The sequence below is a fragment of the Brachycentrus maculatus genome, unplaced genomic scaffold (genome assembly GCF_059751285.1).
Source record: "Brachycentrus maculatus isolate JH-2025_06_01 unplaced genomic scaffold, ASM5975128v1 h1tg000104l, whole genome shotgun sequence".
NCBI classification, from domain to species: Eukaryota; Metazoa; Arthropoda; class Insecta; order Trichoptera; family Brachycentridae; genus Brachycentrus; species Brachycentrus maculatus.
This window is the reverse complement of record NW_028280858.1, coordinates 315,793-339,168: the sequence shown is the minus strand read 5'-3', so window position 1 is coordinate 339,168 and position 23,376 is coordinate 315,793. Positions and strand designations below refer to the sequence as shown.

At 40.8% G+C, this 23,376-nt stretch overlaps 1 protein-coding gene across 2 annotated transcripts in view; it reads left to right on the top strand.

The window, feature by feature from the left end:
* Positions 1-23,376, top strand: part of LOC148310184 (uncharacterized) — a 47,422-nt gene that overhangs the window by 19,513 nt on the left and 4,533 nt on the right. For both annotated transcript variants that reach the window (XM_088258870.1, XM_088258869.1), the window contains exons 3-5: positions 18,494-18,794; positions 19,784-20,049; positions 20,447-23,201. In XM_088258870.1, the coding sequence (XP_088114996.1) occupies positions 18,494-18,794; positions 19,784-20,049; positions 20,447-23,201 (3,322 nt within the window). The remainder of the gene's footprint in view (positions 1-18,493; positions 18,795-19,783; positions 20,050-20,446; positions 23,202-23,376) is intronic.

Below are 23,376 nucleotides of genomic sequence, written 5' to 3'. Positions count from 1 at the left end.
CTGTAGTCCGCCAAATGTGGTTGGGCCCCGCTCGACCCGATGAGGAAGTGCATCGGTGTCAGAGGGGCGGCGTCTCGGCTATCCAGCGAAACATGTGTCAGGGGGCGAGTATTAACTGTATACTCGGCCTCCGCTATCGCCGTCATTAGCGTCTCCTCCCGAGGGTACTGTTCTTTAAGTATTGCCATCAGCGCCCTTTTTACTGACCGGACGAGCCGTTCCCAGGCTCCCCCCATATGAGGTGCCGATGGCGGATTGAACACCCACTCGATTCCCCTCTTCGTGGCCTCGTTTTGGAGCTCGGGATCATCAGCCAGTCCTCTCATGGCGTCCGCGAGCTCCTTGTCAGCTCCCCTGAAGTTAGTGCCGTTGTCCGAGTATATGGTACTAGGGTGCCCCCTGCGAGCGGCCATCCTTCTCAGCGCCTGTATCGTCGAGTCGGTGCTCAGTGACGGTGTGACTTCTATGTGCACCGCCCGCGTCACCATACACGTAAACAGGGCCCCGTACCGTTTCTCACGTCGCCTTCCGATCGTGACGTGTACGGGCCCGAACATGTCCACCCCGCAATGGGTGAACGGCCTGACGTGATGATCCAGGCGGCCGACTGGCAATTGTCCCATGAGCGGCGGCTGCGGTCGCGCTTTCTGCATCCTACAGAAGCGACACTCGTAGATTACTTTCCTCACATTTGTCCGCAGTCGGGTGATGAAAAACTGTTGTCTAATCTCGCCGAGTGTTCGCTCCGTGCTTGCGTGCAGTCGCGACTCATGGTAGTGCCGGATCATCAATCGGGTGTATGCGTGTGCGCCGTCTAATATTACTGGCGCCTTCATGGGCTCGCTCACAGCGGGCGCTTTGGTTATGCGCGTCCCCATTCGCAGGACGCTTTCGTTATCTAGGAACGGGGTCAGCCCTATCAAGCGGCTCCCCCGCGGGAGGCACTCCCCCCGTCTGATTGCAGCTATCTCGGCTTGGTAGCTGTCTTCTTGGCATATCCTTATCCATGCCCTTTCTGATTCCTCGAGCTCCTGGACCGTGAGCGTAGCGCTCCCCGGACTCCTTTTTCGGCACCGATTTACAAACCGCAGTACCCACGCCGTAGTCCGGATTAGACGTCTCCACGACGAAAACCGTAATTCGTCGGGGAGCATTGTCATAACGATAGCGCTGTCCGCGCACTTAAGCTCCACTTCTGATTGAGATGCTGCCGTCGTCACCTTGAGCGGCGGCCATTCATCCCTTCCTCTTCTAATATATTCTGGCCCGCTGAACCATACACCGGTCGGCGATATGTCCGGTATCTCGCCGTCTCGTGTCCCGAGATCAGCCGGGTTCTGTTTCCCTGGAACCCACCGCCACTCACGAGCCTTCGTGAGCTCATCTATCTCCCCCAGGCGGTGGGCCACAAACGGCGTGTAGATGCGGGAATCGCTCCGGACCCAGCACAGCACCGTCATGGAGTCCGTCCAATAGAATGTTTCCCGCAGTTGTACGCCGCATTCCTTCTTGATGGTTGCTGCTAGCCGCGCAGCTATAAGCGCGGCCTGCAATTCCAGGCGTGGAATTGACAGCGCCCGTAACGGGCTCACCCGACACTTGCTGGCCACAAATGTCGCCCTTTTCCCGGCGGTGGTGTCCTCTACGATATACGCAACGGCGCAGCTAGCTTGTTCCGATGCGTCGGAAAACACGTGCAGCTCTACCTGCTGGCCCTTGCTCGCCACGCGCCGCGGGATGGCGCACTCGGTCTCGCGCAGTATGTTTATCCAAGTGCGCCACTTATCTGCCTGTTCTATGCTTATCTCCTCGTCCCACCCTATGTGGGATCGCCAGATATCTTGCAGTAGAATCCGTGGGCGTATCGTCAAACACCCGACGAACCCGAGCGGGTCGAATATGCTCATGACCTCGCTCAGGATTTTCCTTTTCGTTGGCCTCCCGGCCGGGACCTCCCGTGACGCCGCAAACTTGAAGCGGAACTCGTCAGTCACCGGGTCCCATTTTATCCCCAGAACTCTCTCAGTCGTCGAGGTTCCGCTGATAATGTCTCGCGCGCACTTGCCCCTCAATTCCTCGGGGATTGTTTCTAGGACTGCGGGATCGTTACTCGCCCAGTTCGCGAGGGTAAACCCGCCCCGCTGTAGAAGTTCGCAGACCTCTCTGCGCAATCGAATCGCATCTGTCGTGCGATCCACAGCATCCATGTAGTCGTCCATGTAGAACTTTCGAAGCACGGCATCTCTGGCGGCGGGCATGTCCTGCCCGTGGTCTTCCGCGACCCGGTTCCGCACATATTGGGCGCTGCTCGGGGAACATGCAGCGCCAAACGTCATAGACGTCATAACCATCTCCCGAATTTCCTCGTCGGGATTATTTCGCCAGAGGAACAGCTGCGCCCGCTGGTCCTCCTTCCTTATCTTTATTTGGAGAAACATCTCCCTTATGTCCGCCGCCAGCGCGACCTTCCCCTCGCGAAATCGCATGATATTCCCCACAAGCGATGAGAGGAGATCCGGTCCATTGGCCAACATGCCATTCAATGAGGCCCCGTTACAAAAGCTGGCGGCGTCGAACACAATACGTAATTTGTCGGGCTTGTTTACGTTTGTTACTGCGAAGTGGGGGAGGTACCATCGCCCACTCGAAGTGTCCTCTATTTCGGCCGTTGCCAATTCCCGCGCGTACCCCTTGGCGAGATATTCTTCAATCTTCCTTCGGTAGGCCCCGGCGAATTGACTATCCTTTCTGAACTTTTTCTCCAAGCTTGAGAAGCGGTTCAGCGCGATACGGCGATTGTTTTCCAAACAAGGCCCGCCTTCCTTCCATAGAAGCCCCGTCTCGTACCGCCCTTCAGGTAGGAAACGGGTCGTAGCCTTCATGACCTCTATGGCTTGCGCCTCCTGGCGCGATATTTTCGCTGCAGCGCATATTCCCAGCGCATCCACAGCATAGTTCCGCTGGACTAGCTCTTCCAGCCTCTGGTCCGCACTTAACGCCATCAGAGTATTGACGCAAGTCTGGCGGAATCGCCCCCCATGAACGACCGTTCCCAGGGCCGTCTCGGAGGCGATGTAGTTCCCGCAATTACGCGCCTCTCTTGACACAATAAGTGAGGCGTTGTCCTGGCCGATCAGTAATTGCGGGCGCACATGCTGCACCCTACCATCTATACTAGCCACCGGTTGTGGCGGTAGATGCAGCTTCCGAATCGTGTTTGCACGGAGCGAGAATTGTCCCTTCGCAGTCCCGCGCACCTCCAGTGTCACCTTCCTCGAAGTTGCATCGGTAACGCACATCCCGCCAGCACCGTGAATCCTCAATCCTCGGGCACCCCCTGGTTCCGCGATGTCGTTGGCAATCTTCGAGTCCAGCAGTGTTATGGTTGATCCCTCGTCGAGCAATGCATAGACGTCCGCTTCTCCGCGCGGACCGCTTAGGGTGACGGGGATCACCTTCAGGAGCACTGGCTCCTCACGAGCGTGCGTGCTCGTAACCAAGTTGTAGACTCGGGAACTGTGTCCGGAGTCGATGTTCCTTTCGCTCGTACTCGCGGCTTGTCTCTCGTCCGCGAGTGGTCTAGCGCCCCCGGTGCCGGCAGCAGCGGGCGAATCCCGGCGGGCGCTGCTATCTGGCGCTCTTATGTCTGAGTCGGATCGAGCTTCGCGCACTTCGGCTCGATCCCTCGTATGAAGTGTTTTGTGGTGCGTTCGGCGGCACCCATCGACGCCGCACTTCCTCGTATTTTTGCAACTCACATACCGGTGAGTATTCGCTAGACACGCGTAGCACAGATTTTTCCGTCGCACTATGTTCCATCTCTCTGTGACACTACACTCTAGATACTCCTGGCAAGATTGCAACCAGTGGCTCTGTCCGCACAAAACACATGACACGACACTATTCACATTTTTCTCCACAGAAATCACTGTATGCACCTGCTCCCGCTTGTGAAGCTTCTCGCGCTGTCTGTCTTTTCCGCTATATACGTGCGGCTCTATACCGCCGCCTATCATTGCCGATTCCGTCATGTCTTCCAAAAACAGCGCGAAATCCTTCGCGGTGGGCCTTGTGGGGTCTCCCCTTCTGCTATACCACCATAGAAACTTCATACACAGCGGCAACTTGCTCACTAGCTCGCTTAGCAGCTGAGGCGTCGACATGTAGTCCCCGCCGAAGCTTTCCAAGGTCGCTATCGCGTTCCGAACTGCACTCGATAGGTCCACTAATGCCTGCGTCGATCCGTCGTTCTGTATGCAGCGGAGTCTTCTCACCTTTTCCAGTAGAGATGACACAACGATGTCCGGCTGACCGTAGTGAAGTTCTAACGTCTTCATTATGACGCCTACTTGGCTCGGGTCCACGAGTAATGATGATACCGATTCTCTAGCTCGTCCCTTCAATGCGCGTTGTAGACGCAGGAGGTTCTCCGGATCCGAAAGGCAGCACATCTCCGTCGACTGAGTGTACTGCGATTTGAACGTGGCCCATTCCTGCGGCTCTCCGGCGAAGACGGGTAAATCCTTGGCAGTGGACTGGCGCGCGATCAAAGCGCCGACCCTGCTGACGTCTTCTGGGACTGAAGCCGGGCTCCTTCCTTGCGAAGCCTCTAATAGTACCGCCATCCTCGATAATACTGTCATGATGTTGTCCATGTCTGTTGTACGCGCCGCGGGCTCGGGATTCGCGTCCGCGCGTCCGCGGCTGCTCTCGACGTCTCGTAGTGTAGCGCGGAGATTTCGAACTTGCGTTCTTAGCCTTTGGACGGTGTCCTCTGACGAATCCGATTCGACAGAGTCTCCTTCCATTGGCGGTTCTTCTCTGGGTGGTGTGCCTCCTCTCCCTGAGCGAAGCGATGGGGTTCTCGAAGTCATCTCTAGGCGCTCTGCGGTGAAGATCCGGCTCGAAGGACCAACTTGTACGCGACGCGGCGACTAGGCAATCGCGCCGCAGCACAAAGTACTGTAGATGCCGCAGGTGCTGGCGTCAGCGCAGAGCGGCCGGGCAAGTCTCAGTCCGCGGCCGCGCTCGACGGTGAATCTACCCGCGTAGAGATCCACCGAAAGCCCAGAGATCCCTTGCGATCGCCGGCGAAGGCGGTATGTAGCACCGGCAGTCGCAACCTGCACGCAGCAGGCAACCGGGTCGTAAGTCCGGTATCGCTCCGTCGGGTCGTCGCGGCGGCTCCGTCGTCGTCCAGTCCGGGTGCAGTCAGCTCCAAGGTAAATCCGAGTCCAAGTCCAGGGGGTAGCGGCGGTCGAATGTTCCTGAGGGGCGATGAGTCCGGGCGGGCAGCGAAGTCGGGAAGAAGCGGGGCGGAGAGAAGAAAACGCAGCGGTAGTCGGTCGAAATCTGATTTATTAACTTGAATACACCCCTATATATACCCGCTCTGGGTGCCTCGCCGTAGCGCCGCCCGGCCGTGCCTGACCAATCGCGGAGGGGGGTATGTCCGCCAATCACGGCGTAGAGGGAGCGAGGGCATTCGCGTACCGTCTCCCTCTAGCACGTATAAGGACATCCCCACTCCGCTACTTCGGCGCAGTCGAGCGCGCACCGCAGAGCAGTATACACATTACAATATATTCAGTCTTATAGATATCTTAAAAATAGCTTAATCTAACCTAGAGCTATTTCTCTCCTCGGTATGGGCAAAGACCACCCCCGAAAGCGACACATTTCAGTCTTTATTGAGGGGGTAGTACATTGCTAACACATACCGAGGTCCCTAAGCTAATTAATTCTATTTCTAAATCTACGTTTTCTTTACGTCGGCTACATTTTTCTTAACCCTTTATAGATAAAAAGTCTAATATGTTAAACCTGCAAATTATCTTTTTCCTAAAGTTTTTTTTAAGCTTCGCGAATTTTATTCAAATCTTATCAATATAAACTTATATAAATAACGAGAATATATGCAGAGATTTGTTTCAGTATTTAATTCTCTTAATATCTGAAAAACATACTAAAAAAGGTTATTTTCTAGTGAGCACGCGTCAGACCGATTGCGAGAAATCCAAAAATATAAGTAATCTAAGCGTTACTGGTCACGTTACTACATAATATATCATTTGAGAAAAAAGGCACTAAAATATGCTAATCTAAAGTTTTCAGTAAAAATGGTTACGTGGAATTTAATTGTTGGTAATATAACGATAAATTTGTCCACGTAGGTACCTATTTGTTATTATTTGAAGGTTATATTATACGTACATTATTTTAGTGTTAAATATAAGTACATATAAAGAAGTGTTGACCTTTTTACGGACAGAAAAGGTCCTAGGGTCATAAAATGAACTCATACTTACCCCGTGTCACTCCAGAATGACGTCATGTTTCTATGACCAAATAGGGGCAGTATAATTTGTTTTATTCTTTGGACTTGATAAATTATTATTATGATTATTTATTAATGACATCATAAAAATGTGGGATTGTTTTACTGGCCCTTAAACTAACTAACAATCTAACTATCACGCCGCTTCCCGCAGGTATATATTGAAAGCTGTCCCACCGCATTCACAGATCTGATACAGAAGCATCTAGACTTCCTGCTCTGCTAAGCATTTTTTATAACTAAGTTGCGAAATTTATTGATAATGTGAAACAACATAAAATTGTATCCCGATTTTACTGTGAATTTACATATAAAAGCTTTCAATATCCCTGTCACTGCCAATGTAAATAAATACAAGTCCCGCACGTATAGCAAAGGGAAAAGAACACCACACCAATCTGTCTTTGCAAACAGTCTTCGCCTCTTCCACATTCATACATCTCCTCATAGATACCCGCTAATCATTCCGACTACTAACCTGACCACTTTCAAGTATTTGAAATACTTGATCATGCAAAGATTTCCTCGGTCTTACTCTACTCCTATTTCCAACGACAAATTTACACCATAAATTTGATTTTCTGTTCTTTCTTCACTCATTAACATGTCTAAATCATCACGACACACCTTTCTTAATTTTATCGATAATGCTTACATCAATCAACCTTGCGTTTTTTTCTTATATCATCATTCGAATATCTATCATACATCGTTTTGCCGCACATTCTTCTGAGAGATCGCATTTCGACTGCTTTCAGACTACTTTCATCTCTCTAATATATATTACCTGTATTCATCCTTCTACCAATACAATAGTATACCAATACAGCACTCTCCTTATCATTCATCGTTCACTTTGTGTAATACCACTTTATTACACAATGTAAACGATCAATGATAAGGAGAGTGTTATGTTAACACAATATCACAAAGTTAACAATGCTTTTAATATACAAAATATATACCTATACAGCCCAAATATATGACCCGAATGCTGCCCAACGATTTTTTTTCGCATAAAAGTCGATCAAGAGCGAAGAGAGTGGTCCAGAGTCTATTTGTTCGCGTGTAATAATAACCACGAAAAAACGTACTCCTTATCGTTAGCAAGTCGTCGCATAAATAAAGTTTGAAATTCCAACGCTTCCTGGGCCGTCACATTCCTTTCAAATAGACGTCATTGCTAACTGATAACCATATTATTCTTCCTCGTGTTCACGCTGGGTTTTCCCAACGATATCTTTATCCAGTAACGTATATTGCACTTTATTCAATGTACTGCAAAAAAGATTATTAATTTATTTGTTAAAAAAAAAGTGGTCTGCCATGCCTGTATATAACACATACTAGCATTTAGTGTTGTACTCCAACCTGTTTTTTGCACTTTTTCTAATCACGATATGTTAAAAATATAATCTAACGTATTGGAATGCAGTACCGATGAAAAAATATTATGGTACGTAAAATTTCGTTTAAATAATAAGCGGTAAAAAAAGAATAAGGTAGGGTTATGAAATTTTATTTAAAAAATGACTTGCCTTGATGCCTTCTGCTGTTTTCTGTTATAAAGATATTGTAATGGCCCTGCCATTTCTCATTCGCACTTTTATTGTCCCTTTTAGAAAGTCGAGGTACTCGTCATGTGTTGTCCGGCTTGGGTGTGAGATGCGTTCCCATGGCCATCATAAATCGGTACAGCATTTTATGATTCCCTATCCTAAAGGAAGAGGGCTTTTAAAATAGTCTAATTTGGTATTTCGTGAGAGTCGGGTGTAACATAACTCAACAGAGCTTTTTGGAAGCACATGAGTATTGACTGCCGTATTGTTGTTTTTAAATAAAAATTTATATAAATAGTCGATACCGTGTTTTTTTAATTAATACTCGCTTCAGTCCAACCTGCCTCCTGACAAAAAGGGGACTCAAGTGTCCTGTTTAATTGTGACGTCATCAAGTGCACGCGTACGCTGATCACAAAGCGTCTCGCGCACGTAGCACGCACCCTATTACAATATATACACATAAATATGTGTTTGTACGTAATATTAATAAATGAAATTCACCAAAATAATAATTAATATTATTATATAAAACCACCTCCACCTCCGTAATGTAATGGTCGGCACGCTTGGCTACCGTACTGGAGGTCCCGGGTTCGATTCCCAGGGAAGGGGTCAAATAAATAAATAAATATAAGTATTTTTTGCACTTTAATATTTATTCAATATTACCCTGGGCTGGTACCTAAAGCGGAGGGCTGATTACTTTTCCTTCATGTGTTAACGATCAAGATAACACTGCGTTTATATGATATAGTGCCCTATGCACCATCGGTTGCGGATGAGGGTTTAATTATTTAAAAAATGGATAGTCACAAAGTGACTTTATTGAATTAAAATATTTCCATATTTACTACAAAAAAGAAGGATTTTGTGTATGTATTTATTTATTTAAATACCAACGTGTCACCAAGTTCGATCAAAGTTTTCTACTTCCGTTAATAACGGTATAAGATTAAGGGTGGTTACTTATTATTTATTTTATGATTATTTCATTATTTATTATTACTCATTACTTATTATTTACTATTAATAATTACTTTATTATTACTTATTTTAGTAACGGTAAAAAATTAAGGGAGGTTGATGTATTTATTTTAATTTATTTCGATTTATTTATTTCATTTATTGTAATTTATTCTCACATTATTATATCCAAACTAATGCTCGATGAGTGATTTCGTGTTTTTGTCGGTTCTGCAAACCCGATACAAATTCAATCACATGTCACGCTATCAGTAATGTTACGTCAATGTTTTACAAACAACATATTATTTCACGTATTGAATTTGACAATAACGATCGTGGCTTCAGTAATAATAAAATAATATTACCTGGTGACATCGCGTCTCATAAAAAAGTGCAAAACCTCTCCATTTTAAGTCTTGGTCGATTAATATGATCTGACAAAGTACCCACTTACCTTTAATAAAATTGAAGATGCACGCGAGACTTGAATTAGCGGTAATGATCCGAAAACTCATTGAGAATCTAAAATGTGATTTGTTAGAATAAAGTAGTATCATAGCACCAAATTAGTATCGCTCAACGAAAACCAGTTTTAAATGACAATAAGACGGTAGGTTATCTTGCTTTCATTTTCTCCGTATTTTATTATTTTAAAGTAAAAAAATATGAATCATTTATAAAAATTTGCTTATTTAACTATATATAGTATTTAAATATATATTTTATTTTCAAATTGAAGTTTTTTGTTTTTATCGAAAGAATACGGAAAAATGTTTAAAAATGGTACCATTTTTATTTATTTTTTGCTTATTCTACGGATTTGGTATAACGATATATCATATTTACGATCATACAAAAAAAAACCTTAGATCTTTCTCCTGTCAACACGATAAAAGCGTGTTTTTCTGATATACATGTGTCGTTTTACGATCACGTTTTTTTTAAGGCCATGCATTTTGCCTATGGGTAGGTGTTGAACAGTATAAAAACAGAGGTTTTTACCGAGAATTAACCTCAATTTATAAGACCTAGTCGTTTAAAACATAGACTGTGGTATTTTTTTGGGAAATACCTAGTAAACATTAGCAGATGTGTTTTTTTTCCGGCACAGGGATCATCTTTTATCGGTGAAATATTTTTTTGGGTAATTCCGAATAAAATTTCTAGAGAATTAGTTTTTTTTCCTTATAGGTTTACCTTCAAGGCGTTGGCATTCGTTTTATTTTTAATTAATAAATTTTTTATCTTAAAGTGATATTGGGAAAAAAACTATTTTTAAATCATTATCATTAAATATTACTTATTATGGATTATGTAAGCAAGTAATATTCTACACCTACTTTTTCGCAGTTTTTACATCCTGTAATACTATGAACTGGTCCAATGTTTGCAACATTAATTTTTTATTCTTCCAGCTTACTTCCTATATTTTATATAATCTCATTTACATTTTAATCAATATAATACATTATAAATAATCCGAAACTGGCGTCACGCGTTCGACTCTCGTTTATTAAAAAATAAATCCAATAAATTACTTTAAATTGGTTGTTTTTTTTTCTTCATAATTTCTTTCCTATCTGTAGATTTATTAAATGCTTCGCGTTTCTTTTTAAATATGCTATTAAAGTATCTTGCTAATACATTCATTCTACAGGTAAACAATATGCCCGTGCTTTGTTATTTTAACACCCTAATTATCTACCTTTAAATCATAAAAATCAAATAAGCAGTGATAGGCGATGGATTCCAAAAACCGTAATTAAGTAACATTCAAATTCAATAAGATTCGGATTCAGATTATCCTAATCAGCAAACAAATTTGGTTACCTATTGCATATTTGTAGCCCTGATATATTTGACATTCGACACCCAAAACTTAAGTAAGAGAGAAATGTAGGCCGAGAAAAAGTAACCAAAAAATTTACAATTGGGTAAGCGAAAAAGTGTTAAAAAAGTGTAAAAACTGTATAACTCATGAGGCACACATTATATAGAATATTATATAGTTCTATAGGATTTGGTCCGAATAGCTGTTCCCATATAACGTTTTATGATAACACTCATTAGTATAACATTAATAACGACCCTCGTTATGATAAAATCTATCATTAAAAGACATTATTTATGTATGGTATGAAAATTGCCTATATATTAAACGGCCGAAGCATTGTATACCTTTGGAAAAAGGAAAATTAGTAAATCATAAGCATTTTTTTATTATTTTATTTTATACCTCGGTACGTAAGTTACAAAAATACATTTACCTCAAACCCATAAAATACTGTTAATAAAGCATTAAATTGATATCAAGAATACGGTTTATTGCTGTATACATTAAAATGTCGTGTAAAGGACGGAGATTTCAGCTCAAATTGATTTTTTCTACTTCGTCTAATAAATGAAATGAAATATGCCAAAATGATTAGTACGTAATCACAAGGAGTTGTATCTACCGGTCAGTCAATATTTATGTATATTTTACAATCAAATGGTCAGTTTTTTCTATGAAACGACTGATCTTATCCTATTAACCTACTGGCCAAAAAGGATAATTCAGAAAGTATTATTTGCTGCCTGTTTACAAATTTAACGAACGTCTGATGTAACATTATCACCCTTAAAGGATTATTTCAGTAATTGCAACACTGTTAGTACCGTAGAACGGGGCTACTTGAACTTTGATGTGTTACTTGAGCCCAGTACAAAAAATATTTAGATCGTGGCATCGATCGAAGTATCGTGACAATAAGTGTCACCTGTCAGGGAAACAGTGAATCATGTCGATACGTTCATTATTGTAAACCAAATAAAGATTTTTTTTGTACTGGGCTCAAGTAACACATCAAAGTTCAAGTAGCCCCATTCTAAGGTACTTGTTTAAAATTTATAATTGAAAGAAATTATAAAATTAAAAATATTATTTTAATAATGGTAACACTGTTAGTACTTGCTTAGCACTTATAATTAAAAGAAATTAGAAAATTGTGCGTTATTTATTAAACATTCGTTAGAAGTTGTAACAGGTTTGCTGAAAGTATTTTGTCCTTTCGCCACTTTAGACGAGTCTAGTCACGAGACGCTCGGAGGCTCGAGGTGTAAAACTTTGTACATTAAACTGTGGGTATTAGGGCGAATGGTTGAACGAGAGCCTTACTCCTAAGTAGGTATATACACAATATGTTATCGCGTGAAACTTCCCGAAGCTTTATGCGTTTGCGTCATTGATCCGGGAGATTCCAATTCTCAGGATTGGTCCATTATTTTATTTAAATAAACAAGTAGGAAGTTACCTCCGAAACGGAGACATTAATACATTTAATTTTCCTTTTGACATTAACATATATAATTAATATTAATGAAACTGTAACACGATGAAAACAAGCACAGGAAGAAGGATTCGGCAAGGAAGGAGTTGAGAGAGGAGAGGCAGAGGATTCCATATAGAAATTTATATATTTTTATTTGAACTTTTTTGTACAATATGTGTGTACATTGGCGGGCTTATTGCTATAAAGCAATATCTTCCAACCAACCAAATATATATATATATATATATACAGTATCTACTCAATGAATTAGGGCCACCCATTATTTTTTTGAATACTCTGAAATCTTTTGGATTATTATATTAATTTTACATAAATACTTTAAGTTTTCTATTGACATCTAATATCATGTATATTACCTTCAATAATATGTAAAATATACCTGGATTGTTTAAGCCTTTACAAAATTTCAAACCCTTTTTCTGAGAAAGGTCCCTAATCAGCACAGGTAGACAGATAGTTGAAAGTTCAAAAAATAGTCCTATCTCATTTATTAGTAAAGTTTCTTGAGTTCTGGTTGTTGTTTTGTTCAGAAAGGTTATATAGTTATCGTGTCTTGTGAAAAAAACTTAATTTTTAATTTTAGTTCATAAAGTATAAATTTTTTTTGTAAACACAAGTGTTTTTTTTGAAAAGGACAAAATGGGAAAAAGTAAAGACATTTCTGAGGAAAAAAAGTCTAGTGTTATAGTACTACTGAAATTAGGAATACTACCTAATAGAGAAATTTCCAAAAAAGAAAACGTTTCTCGTCAAACAGTGGACAGAATTTCAAAATCAATAAAAAATCAGTCACCCGTCACTAGCAATCGGCGAAAGAACTGTTATAAGATTAGAAAAACAACACCGAGGACTGATCGAAAAATCATTCAAAGTGCCTTAGAAAACCGTAGTGCATCAGCAAAAACATTAAAAATAAAATTGGAAGAAGAGGGTATAAATATATCGGTATCAACACTGAGGCGACGTCTTTACGAAGTAAATCTGAAATGCAGGCGCCCTGTAAAAGTACCAAAATTGACACCACGAATGAAAGCGGATCGATTAAAATGGGCCAGGCTACATCGAATTCACTCGGTAGATGATTGGAAAAAGGTATTTATTTAAATTGAATTTTCAACATATCATTTTAGTAAATAAACTTATATATTTGAATTAAACTTAAATTTTCATTATTTTTCAGGTCATCTTTAGTGATGAGTGCCGGTTAGAAGCCGTGACAGAGAGCCGTCGATTCGTCAGGAGAACACCAATGGAACGTTACAATGAGGCCTGTGTGGTAAAAGTTATCAAACACCCCCCTGCAACAATGATATGGTCGTGTATTATTAACAATTTACCTGGGCCGTTGTTTTTCGTGGAAGGAACAATGAACCAAAATTCCTATAAGCAGGTCCTCGAACGAATTTTATTGCCCTTTTACCATACACTCGACCCAACAGAAGGTCCATACACCTTCATGCAGGATGGGGCACCTTGCCACCGGGCTAAATCAACAATAAAATTTTTGTCTAACAAAAATCTGCCTTTGCTCCCCTGGCCTGGAAATTCTCCGGACCTTAATCCTATAGAAAACGTATGGAGCATGTTAATAAATAAGGTATACTCATTTCCAAATCCGACAGTAGACTGTCTAAAAAAAATATTCAAAAAATTTGGTCAGAAGACGAAGAAATAAAAAACATGATAAAACAGTGCATTTTAAGTATGCCAAAAAGAATTGAGGCAGTTATTTCTGCCAAAGGTGGAAATACTAAATACTAACTATATTAATATGAAAATATATCCATTATTTAAGCGTAATAAAGTGTTCATGTGTAAATAAAATTCAATGTTGTTTTATTTAAGGTTTTCTCTGAGTTATTCCTGTTTGAATTGAGAAATTGCGCGAAATTCTGCGTGGCCCTAATTCATTGAGTAGATACTGTATATATATATATATATATGTATATATATATGTATATATATATATGTGTATATATATATATATATATATATATATATATATATATATATATATATATATATATATATATATATATATTCTTCTGTATATATTCTATACACTCATCTGTCCTGACATACACTCCTCGCCTCCTTCACATCCATACATATAGTCGTACATGCCCTCCGATTACGCAGACTTTTGACACCGCCAGATTTTAAGTTCTGATTGATCTGATCGTGCCAAGTCTTTTTCGGTCGTCCTCGTTCTGTTTTCCCTCTCACATTTGCCTCATATATTTTCTTAGTCATTCTCTCGTTATCCATTCGCTCCACACGTCCATACCACCGTAAAGAACTCTTCCTAATCTTTTCAATTATTCCTCGTTCCTATCTTTTATATATATATATAATAGAATTAGTCATTAGTAGACTTCGAACATCGAGGGATTATCAAGACGGGAGCTAAAAATTACAATCGAATAATTTAAGCTTTCACATTAAATCAAGGATCGCGTGTAGTCCGCTTTATCTGTCCGGATGTTATGGTAGTTATGTGGTTTGTGTAGTCAGCCGTCAGGGTCCAGTCGATAGTCGAAGTCCGGTGCAGGTCGAGTGGTCGGCAAACTAGCTTCCGTTCGGTACATTAATGCCTGATAGGACCTTGGATAACGGGAACACTCGTTCCAAGGTTCAAGGGCTAGTAATGGACCGGCAATTAACCCGACTGCGGTTAATTTATTGGTGGACGCTTTGCGGTAGGAATTGGTATCCTTGATTTAGGTACAAAATTTCTACAATTATTTGAAAGATCTAAACTTCGCGAACTAGTTTCTCATTTAGGTGTATTACATGCAAAAATTACTCACTTAATACATAAATTGAAAGCTGTCCCACCGCATTCCCAGATCTGATGCAGAAGCATCCCAATGGTGCATAGGGCACTGCGTCATATAACGCAGTGTTATCTTGATGGTTTACACATAAAGGAAAGGTGATCAGCCCTCCGCTTCAGGTACCAGTCCAAGGTATTATTGAATGAATATTAGTGAAAAAATCACAATATTTATTTGACCCCCCCCCCCCGGGAATCGAACCCGGGACCTCCAGAATGGTAGCCGAGCGTGCTGACCATTACACTACGGAGGCAGACAATGAAAAAAAAAATATATTAATTAATGCAAAAGTTAACACTACAGTAAGTGATAAAAAATATATACCGAAGAGTGTGTTTTTATAGAATAAATCTTTACCAACCATGCGATGGATTTCCACAAAAATTGCAGACAAAAAAAGTTAACGAATCTCGTGATAAGCCCCCATTTTATTTTATTCAATGTTTCTCGCTTGGGAATACGCGCTATTTTCCTTTTGAAATCGACAAATTTTGGTGTAATTTATTCTAATAGATTTAACAATAAAAATGTGTATTTAAAAAATACCTTGACCTGATACAATTTTAGTATGTTAATATCTCCATTGACGTCCGATTTTTTTTGCTGAAATGTGATTATTTTTTTTAATGAAAATATCCATCGCATTTTTGAGCGTAACTGGGAGTTAATTGATGGTGCCTTTTGTGACGGTCAAAACAGATTCCCACATAAATACCTCTCAATTCTTTTTATTAATCATTCGCACTCACTTTCGAAATAAAATCGAAGTATAGACTTTATAAAATAAAACAACTACGTTATAACCACTTTTAATTGGTCCACTTTTTCCAACCGGTTTTGACAAGAACCTTGTCATCATCAGGGTTTCTAATTCTAAAACATTGAAATACTCATAGTTAGGTTAAAGTTAATTACCCTTCCCTTACGATGCCAAAAACTTCCACGCACTCCGTACACCATATGAAAATGTAATTTTAAAAAATGTGATTTAAAAAACGGGAAAAAACTACTGAATGTTGCTTTTATTGAGCATTGCGCAGCGAATACGTCCATTCCGGACGACAACTTGTGAGCTACAATTGGAATCGTCCAAAAACAAAGTATCTGCGAAAAACATTTAAAAAAATCGAAGTATAGACACTAGCTAAAACAGAAAAACACCGTCTTAATTACGAAATCTTTCATTTTACCAGCGATTATCATAATGCTAATATTACTACCATAGGTAAAATAAAAAGAGTTATCATTGAATATTTTTTCGTAGGAATCAAAATATATTTTATTACTCTCATTTGTTGCTTTTTTTTTAGATACCATTCATAATTACTACTTAAATTACGCGATCTACATTAGGAGGTATTCGTAATTTGTTATAAAAAATATTTATACAAATATCTACGTGACATTAATATTGTTCGTACCTAATTATTTATTGAAATTAAAATGGAAAAATTGGTTTTCGTTCCGAAAGAAGGTTACCTATAAGAAAAATAAAGTGGGAAAAACTTTTATGATTGTAGCAACACCGCGAGTGTCAAAAAGTTTTCCTTTGAATAGCTTTTACCGTATGGGCCGGAAATTTAGAAGTAACTTGTAATATACCTACATATACACCTAGTACAATGATTTCCGAAGACTTGGCATATAAACGTATGGCATACGCTTACAGTATAAATAAATCATATGATGTATAAATCATGTAATTCAATGTAGGTACTTAATTTTATAACTGTTTTTTAAGCTGTTTCATTGTACTGTTTCCTGAAATCTCTTGCACTGAGTTGTCAAAATTACATATTTTTAAGTACCTACCTACCCGTGCGTGAGCTTGTGCACTACCCGGAATTTCACCGTCGAGCAGTCCGGTTTTGAAAAATAAAAGCGACTACGACAGTTTAGCGTGATCGAATTTACGCACGTGTTCACGCACCGATGAAGAGCACCGATAAATCGCGATCCGAAGAAAGATGGACAAAAGCGAGAGCCGATCCAAGCCAATCATCGTTATAAAACGCTAACTGAAGTACCGGACGGTAAAATTCCGTGTAGTGCACAAACGCCCTTAGTTTTCAAATATAATACAGAATGGCATATTATCGTTTTTTTTATCCTGTAGATGTTTTAACACGAAACTGTGTCTAGGCAGTGTCAAATTTAGAAATATAATTTCAACAAGATGCAAATTCTGCAGTGAACGATTGCTAATATTATCATCGGTTCCGAAGTCAAAATGATACCTAAAAATAATACGTTAAGTTAAGAGGTTAGGAACAATAAAAAGTCGATTTGGATTAGGTAAAATTTTAGCATTGATTCCAAAAATATACCACCATTGAAACTTTTAAATGAAATTGCATGATACTCATTTTATTGTCAGCTGATTTTTCAAAATCAATTTCATTAATTAACGATTACAAATATAAAAAACGGTAACGTCGAACATGGTAAAGCTAATTTAAAAATAATTGTCACATCTCAGAACAACTGCCTACATTGGGATCGAACCCAAGACGTCGTATTCCCTGCTCAGCCGATTCTAGTTTTAAAAAGCCATGATTTTTTAATATTTTTGGTGCCAGGTTTATTCAGGATTTATTTTATTTCTCGAGCCTAACCATTTCATTTATCCGTTTTACAGCCTTGGTGTAAAACAATCTTGTATCGAAATCGCTATCAAGAATTGATCGTCCAAATTGGACCCTGAAGTTAGAAAAACACAATAATAACACAGCAGCGAGTGTGGTCTCGTAGTGTCGACTGACGTTTCGCGTGTCGGCTGATCGCGAACGCGCGACACGCGACACGCGACGTGACGCCCGAACGCCGCGCTCTCTTCGAGACTTCAAGCCGGAGAAGCAATATACTTCTGAGATCGTTTTTTTCATCCGAGAAAATAGAAATGTATACTAATCTTTCGCTTCTAATAGAAAGTACACGATTTTTCAATTACATATTAATTTTGTATTCTGGGGCAATAACTTTTTAATGTCTCATTTTGAAATAGCACGATATGCATTTTGATTTACTATAAACATATAGGGCGCTTGTCCACTACCCGGAATTTTACCGTCCGGCAGTCCGGTTTTGAATGAAATCGACTACGACAGTTTAGCGTGATCGAATTTACGCACAACGCGTTCACGCACCGATCCGACGAAAGATGAACAAAAGTACAAGCCAATCATCCGTTTTATATGCTAACTGACGTGCCGGACGGTAATATTCAGTGTAGTGCATAAACGCCGTAACACTTCGCGACAGAGTAAGAAACTCTGAAATAAGAAAAATCTGCGATGTTGAAGATGTTGTGCGATATAATAAAAAAAAATATAAATGTATTATAAAATAAACTCAGGCGGTAAAAAACAAGTGTTTTTCTTTTACAATTGCATCATGTCTTATCACAAATTGAATGCTGAAACAATAAATAAAATAATTGCTTTGTGTGTCGATTGTTAGTGTGCGGCGAGCTGGAAGCCTTGCGCGCCGTGCTGTCGGCGGGCGCGGACGCGAGCACGGCGGACGTGCATGGCGGCTACCCGCTGCACTACGCGGCGCAGATGTGCGGCGCGCGCGGGGGCGCCGCAGGCCCGCGCCTCGCGCTCGACGTGCTGGCCGCGCTGCTGCGCGCGCCCGCGGCCCGCGTGGACGCGCGCGACGGCGACGGCCGCCAGCCGCTGCTGTGGGCCGCCTCCGCGGGCAGCGCGCCCGCCGTGCTAGCGCTCGTCAAGGCGGGCGCCGAGGTCGAGGCGGCTGACAAGTAATTACTTTAAATTTATTTATTATTTATTATCATCATCAAGGATCATGACATGCGGTACAGAAACAAGAGCTGACGCCGCGAGAACGAAAAGCCTTCTTAGAACATCCGAAATGAAAACTCTAAGATCCATTGCAGGCCTTGTGCACTATACGGAATTTTACCGTCCGGTAGTCCGGTTTTGAAAAATGAAAGCAACTACGACAGTTCGGCTGTCCAAACTCAAAACACAGTAAGGGACATTTTTTGTAGTACGTTTTTTTTGCATTTTTGGACTAAGTAGATTCTACTTAGTCGAAAAATGCAAAAAAACGTACTACAAAAAAATGTTCCATACTGTGTTTTAAGTTTGGACAGCCGAGTTTAGCGTGATCGAATTTACGCGTAACTTGTTCACGCACCGATCTGAAGAAAGATGGACAAAAGCACAATCCAATCCAAGTCAATCATCCGTTTTATACTGACTGACGTGCCGGACGGTAAAATTCCGTGTAGTGCACAAACGCCCTAACACTTAGCGACAGAGTAAGAAACTCTGAAATGAGACAAATCTGCGATGTTGAAGATGTTGTGCGATGGGGAAGAGAAAGAAGACGTTTCTGGAGAAATCATGTGGGAAGAGCGAGTTCGGATCGAGTGGTGAGGATAGCAGGGTACTATTGAATAAATATTAGAGTGAAAAAATTGCTTATATTTATTTGACTCCCCCCCCTGGGAACGAACCCGGGACCTCCAGTACGGTAGCCAAGTGTGGTGACCATTATTACCAATCAAAACAAATGACTGCTTTTTGCTCTAATATTTATTTGATATTACCCTGAACTGGTATCTGAAGCGTAAGAATGATTACATTGCCTAGTTAACGATCAACAATTTGATGCAGTGCCCTATGCACCATTGGGTAAGAAAAAGAAGAAAGAAATTATGAGCACCGGGAATTTTATACATTTTTCTCGTAATTTACATATTTTATTGACTTTCCATTGTAGAGACGGTCTCACTGCCTTGCACTGTGCCGCCTCCCGAGGCCACACGGAGTGCATAGAGACCCTCCTCACGCTGTGCGGCGCCTGCACCGACGTCATCGACTCCAACGGGTGCACCGCGCTTCACTACGCCGTGACCTTGGGCCACGCGGACGCCACGGCACTCCTGCTGCAGCAGGGCGCCGACCCCAACCGCCAGGACAGGAGGGGGCGCAGCCCCGCGCACTGCGGCTGCGCCAAGGGGCAGCTGGAGACGGTGAAAATGCTAGGTCAGTACTTACAAAGTATGATTGAGTACTCGAAATCAGTGTTCCGCAATTTTTTTTCTATTCAAGGTACACCTACCAAATTAAGAAATTTCAGAGGTCTATATTTACCATATCATGATAACATATTCAACATATTATGTTTAATGCGAAATGTGAGCCTACTTAACTGAGCACAGTCAATCAAAATTTGGAACAATTATGTTATTTTTACAAAACTAGACTTTTTTCCACGGTACTCCAACTAATCACCACAGTACATCAGTGTGCCGCAGCATACACTTTGCGGAACAATGCTCTAAATTATAACCCACTATTAAATCATAATACACTCTCACTAAGGTAAACTCAATTGAATATGCAGTAAGCACAATTTAATTTTTGGTTTTCTTTATTACAGGAGCTCATAATGCAAACCTTTGGCTTAGGAATGCAAAAGGAGATCTTCCATTGCACGAAGCGGTGGCTTCTGGAAGACGAGAACTAGTCAAGTGGCTGCTGGAAATGAGACCGTCACAAATCAACGCGACTAACAATGACGGGCGAACTTTGCTACATATTGCTGCTAACACAGATAATACTGATTTATGTAAAATTTTACTCGATTTTGGTGCTCAAGTCAACGCCGCCCTGAGGACTCAGAAGAATGTGATAATGACACCGTTAGATTGTGCGCTGCACAAAGGATACAGATCGACCGCTAAGTATCTTCAGATGCACGGCGGCCTTCCCGCTTCTCGCTTGACCTCTAGACAAGTTGTGGTTGACCAGGAAAATGTTCCTCAATTACCAATAAGACACATAAAAACTACTAAAATAAATGTCCGTGATAAAGTTGCTATCGAAAAAAGAGAAGTATTCGAAATGAGCCCGGGGAATACTCCTCGCCACAGGAGATCTAGCAAAGCCATTGTAGCGCTCTCGGATACTTCCGATTATAGTTCCGATGAGTATGAATTGCAGAATCAAAAAATTAGAGAAGATCGAAGAAAGCAGAGGAGAAGGCTGAAAAGAGAACAAGGCAAAAAAGATCAGGGTAGTTTTAGCGACGGTTACGAGAGTGATAAACGAAAGCGTTCTTCTCGACACGAAAGTAAGGCTCATTCAGACTCTGAAAGTAGCGGGAAAGTTTCGGTGAAAAAAAGTAAGAGATCTAAAAGTGAACCCGTTTCTAAAAGTAGGTCAGAAAGCAGACGTCGATCCCACGACTCTCCTAAAAAACAAAAACATAGGAAAAAAGACCAAAAAAGTTCCGAAAGCGAGTATGATCAAAAATCTAAAAAGAAAAAGAAGTCGAGTAAATCCGCTAGGTCTAGCAGCGCATCGAGCGAACATGCCAGTATAGATGAGAAGAAAGATTCTAAAGATAAAGACAAAAAAGCGCTTATTAAAAAGAAAATTGAAAAAGCCGAAAAACAACATACTGACGACCTAGAAATGTTGAAACAGGCTGGCGAAATTGCCAAAAATATTGACATCATCGAAAAGGAAAATGATTTAAAAGTATTAGAAAGTATTATCAATAAACATGTTAGCGAAAGTGAAACAAACTCGATATCGATTGTAGAAACCACACTTGTAACTGAAGCTCAAGTTCATGCTGAAAGTCGGGCTAGTCTTGATAAAGACTCGGGTGAAAATGTACCAGGACCAGATGAAGCCGCTATTCAAGACACCTCAGAGGACACTTCTAAAAGAAAGCGCGAAGCTCTAACTGAATTTGAAAATGTGCTTTCGCAAGAAAATGAACCGAAAATGGAGGAAACAGCACTAAATGTCGAAGCACGGGGCTCAGATGTACAAGAGCAACATCCACAAGAACAAGATGCACGAGTACAAGATACAACGGAAGAGGATGAAGTGAGGGCTGTAAACAAGGAGGAGGCTGCTGTACGAGATGGTATTTTAGCAATAATTCCCGATTCGGATTCAATAGATATCAATACTGACGATGTGGCACATTATGATACTAACATTGTGAATGAACCGGAAAATGAGAATGAAGATAAGAGTATTTTAGAGAAACATGGCAGTGAGGGTTCCATAGATGACTCTGAAAAACCATTTGTTCAAGCCATAATAGGAATATTACCAGATGATGAAATAAAATCAGTGACAGTATTGGCTTCTGATCCAGAAGCAGAAAGCACGGATAATATAATGGGTGAAGTAGTTACTTCGGACGCTATCAACGAAGAAGGAAATATAAGAGCTCTCACTTTAATAGATGAAGAGCTATCAGATCATCATTTGAGCGAAAATAAGACTCCCAAATCTTACACACCGGAAAATCAAGCTAAATCTTTTGTACAACAGGATTCTGAAGAAACAACAGCAGGAATAAGCGAAATATCATTAAAAAGTCATAGTTCAAAACAAGACGATTTGATCGGGACCTTAGAAGACAGTGAAATTCCAGTCAAAGATATAAATGAACGTTCAAAAGATACTAAAAGGCCACAACCTAAAGTAAAAGAAAAGGGAGTCCAAAAAATTCTACCAGAAGTAAAAACAAAAACACCAATTCAAAGTAAAAAAAGATTTGTATCAGACTCTCAGAAAAGTAAACCGATCGGTAAAGAAACTTCCTTAAAAAATAAACAATTATACGAAACACAGAGCTATAAAATTTTGGCAGATGCAGTGGAAAATGAAAATGATTTAAATGATGAACAAAATGACAGGAAAATTATGAAAGAACATGTGGAATCTGTAATGCGCGAGTCGGGAAATGTTGAATTTGAAGACACAGATCGGTTTGTTAAACAAGCAGGGTATACTAGGCGAAGAATATCAAGCATAAGTGATAATGAAATGTATAGTATCGTAGATTCTAATGGAACTATAAGAAGACGCCGATTAAAGAAGAAGTATAGAGATAAGAGTAGGAATGACTCTGTGAGGTCGAAGAGCCAAAATTCTGACAGAGATTACGAGTCTAGCGGTATGATGGACTCTGGGTTCGAACCGAGTCCGAGAATAACCCACCAGAACCGAGTTATGAGTCCGAGATTAGCGGCTTATTATGAGGACAGAAATGCCTCCGGATTGTATTCGGGAAAGGTAGATAGCAAAATACCCAAAAGGAAACCGGGTGATAGAAATGCTGTTGATATGTCATCAGTTACTCAAATAGTGCAGACAAACATGAGAAGGTAAGTATCACTCCATTTAAAAAAAATAGCATACACGTCTTAACAGAGGCAAATATTTTTTTAAGCCATGTGCCATTAAGGCCATGTTTATCAATCATTCACCATTTGTTTATGATTTAGAAAATATATATAATATGTAACAAGGAACTATTCACATACAAGTTTGTAAGACCAT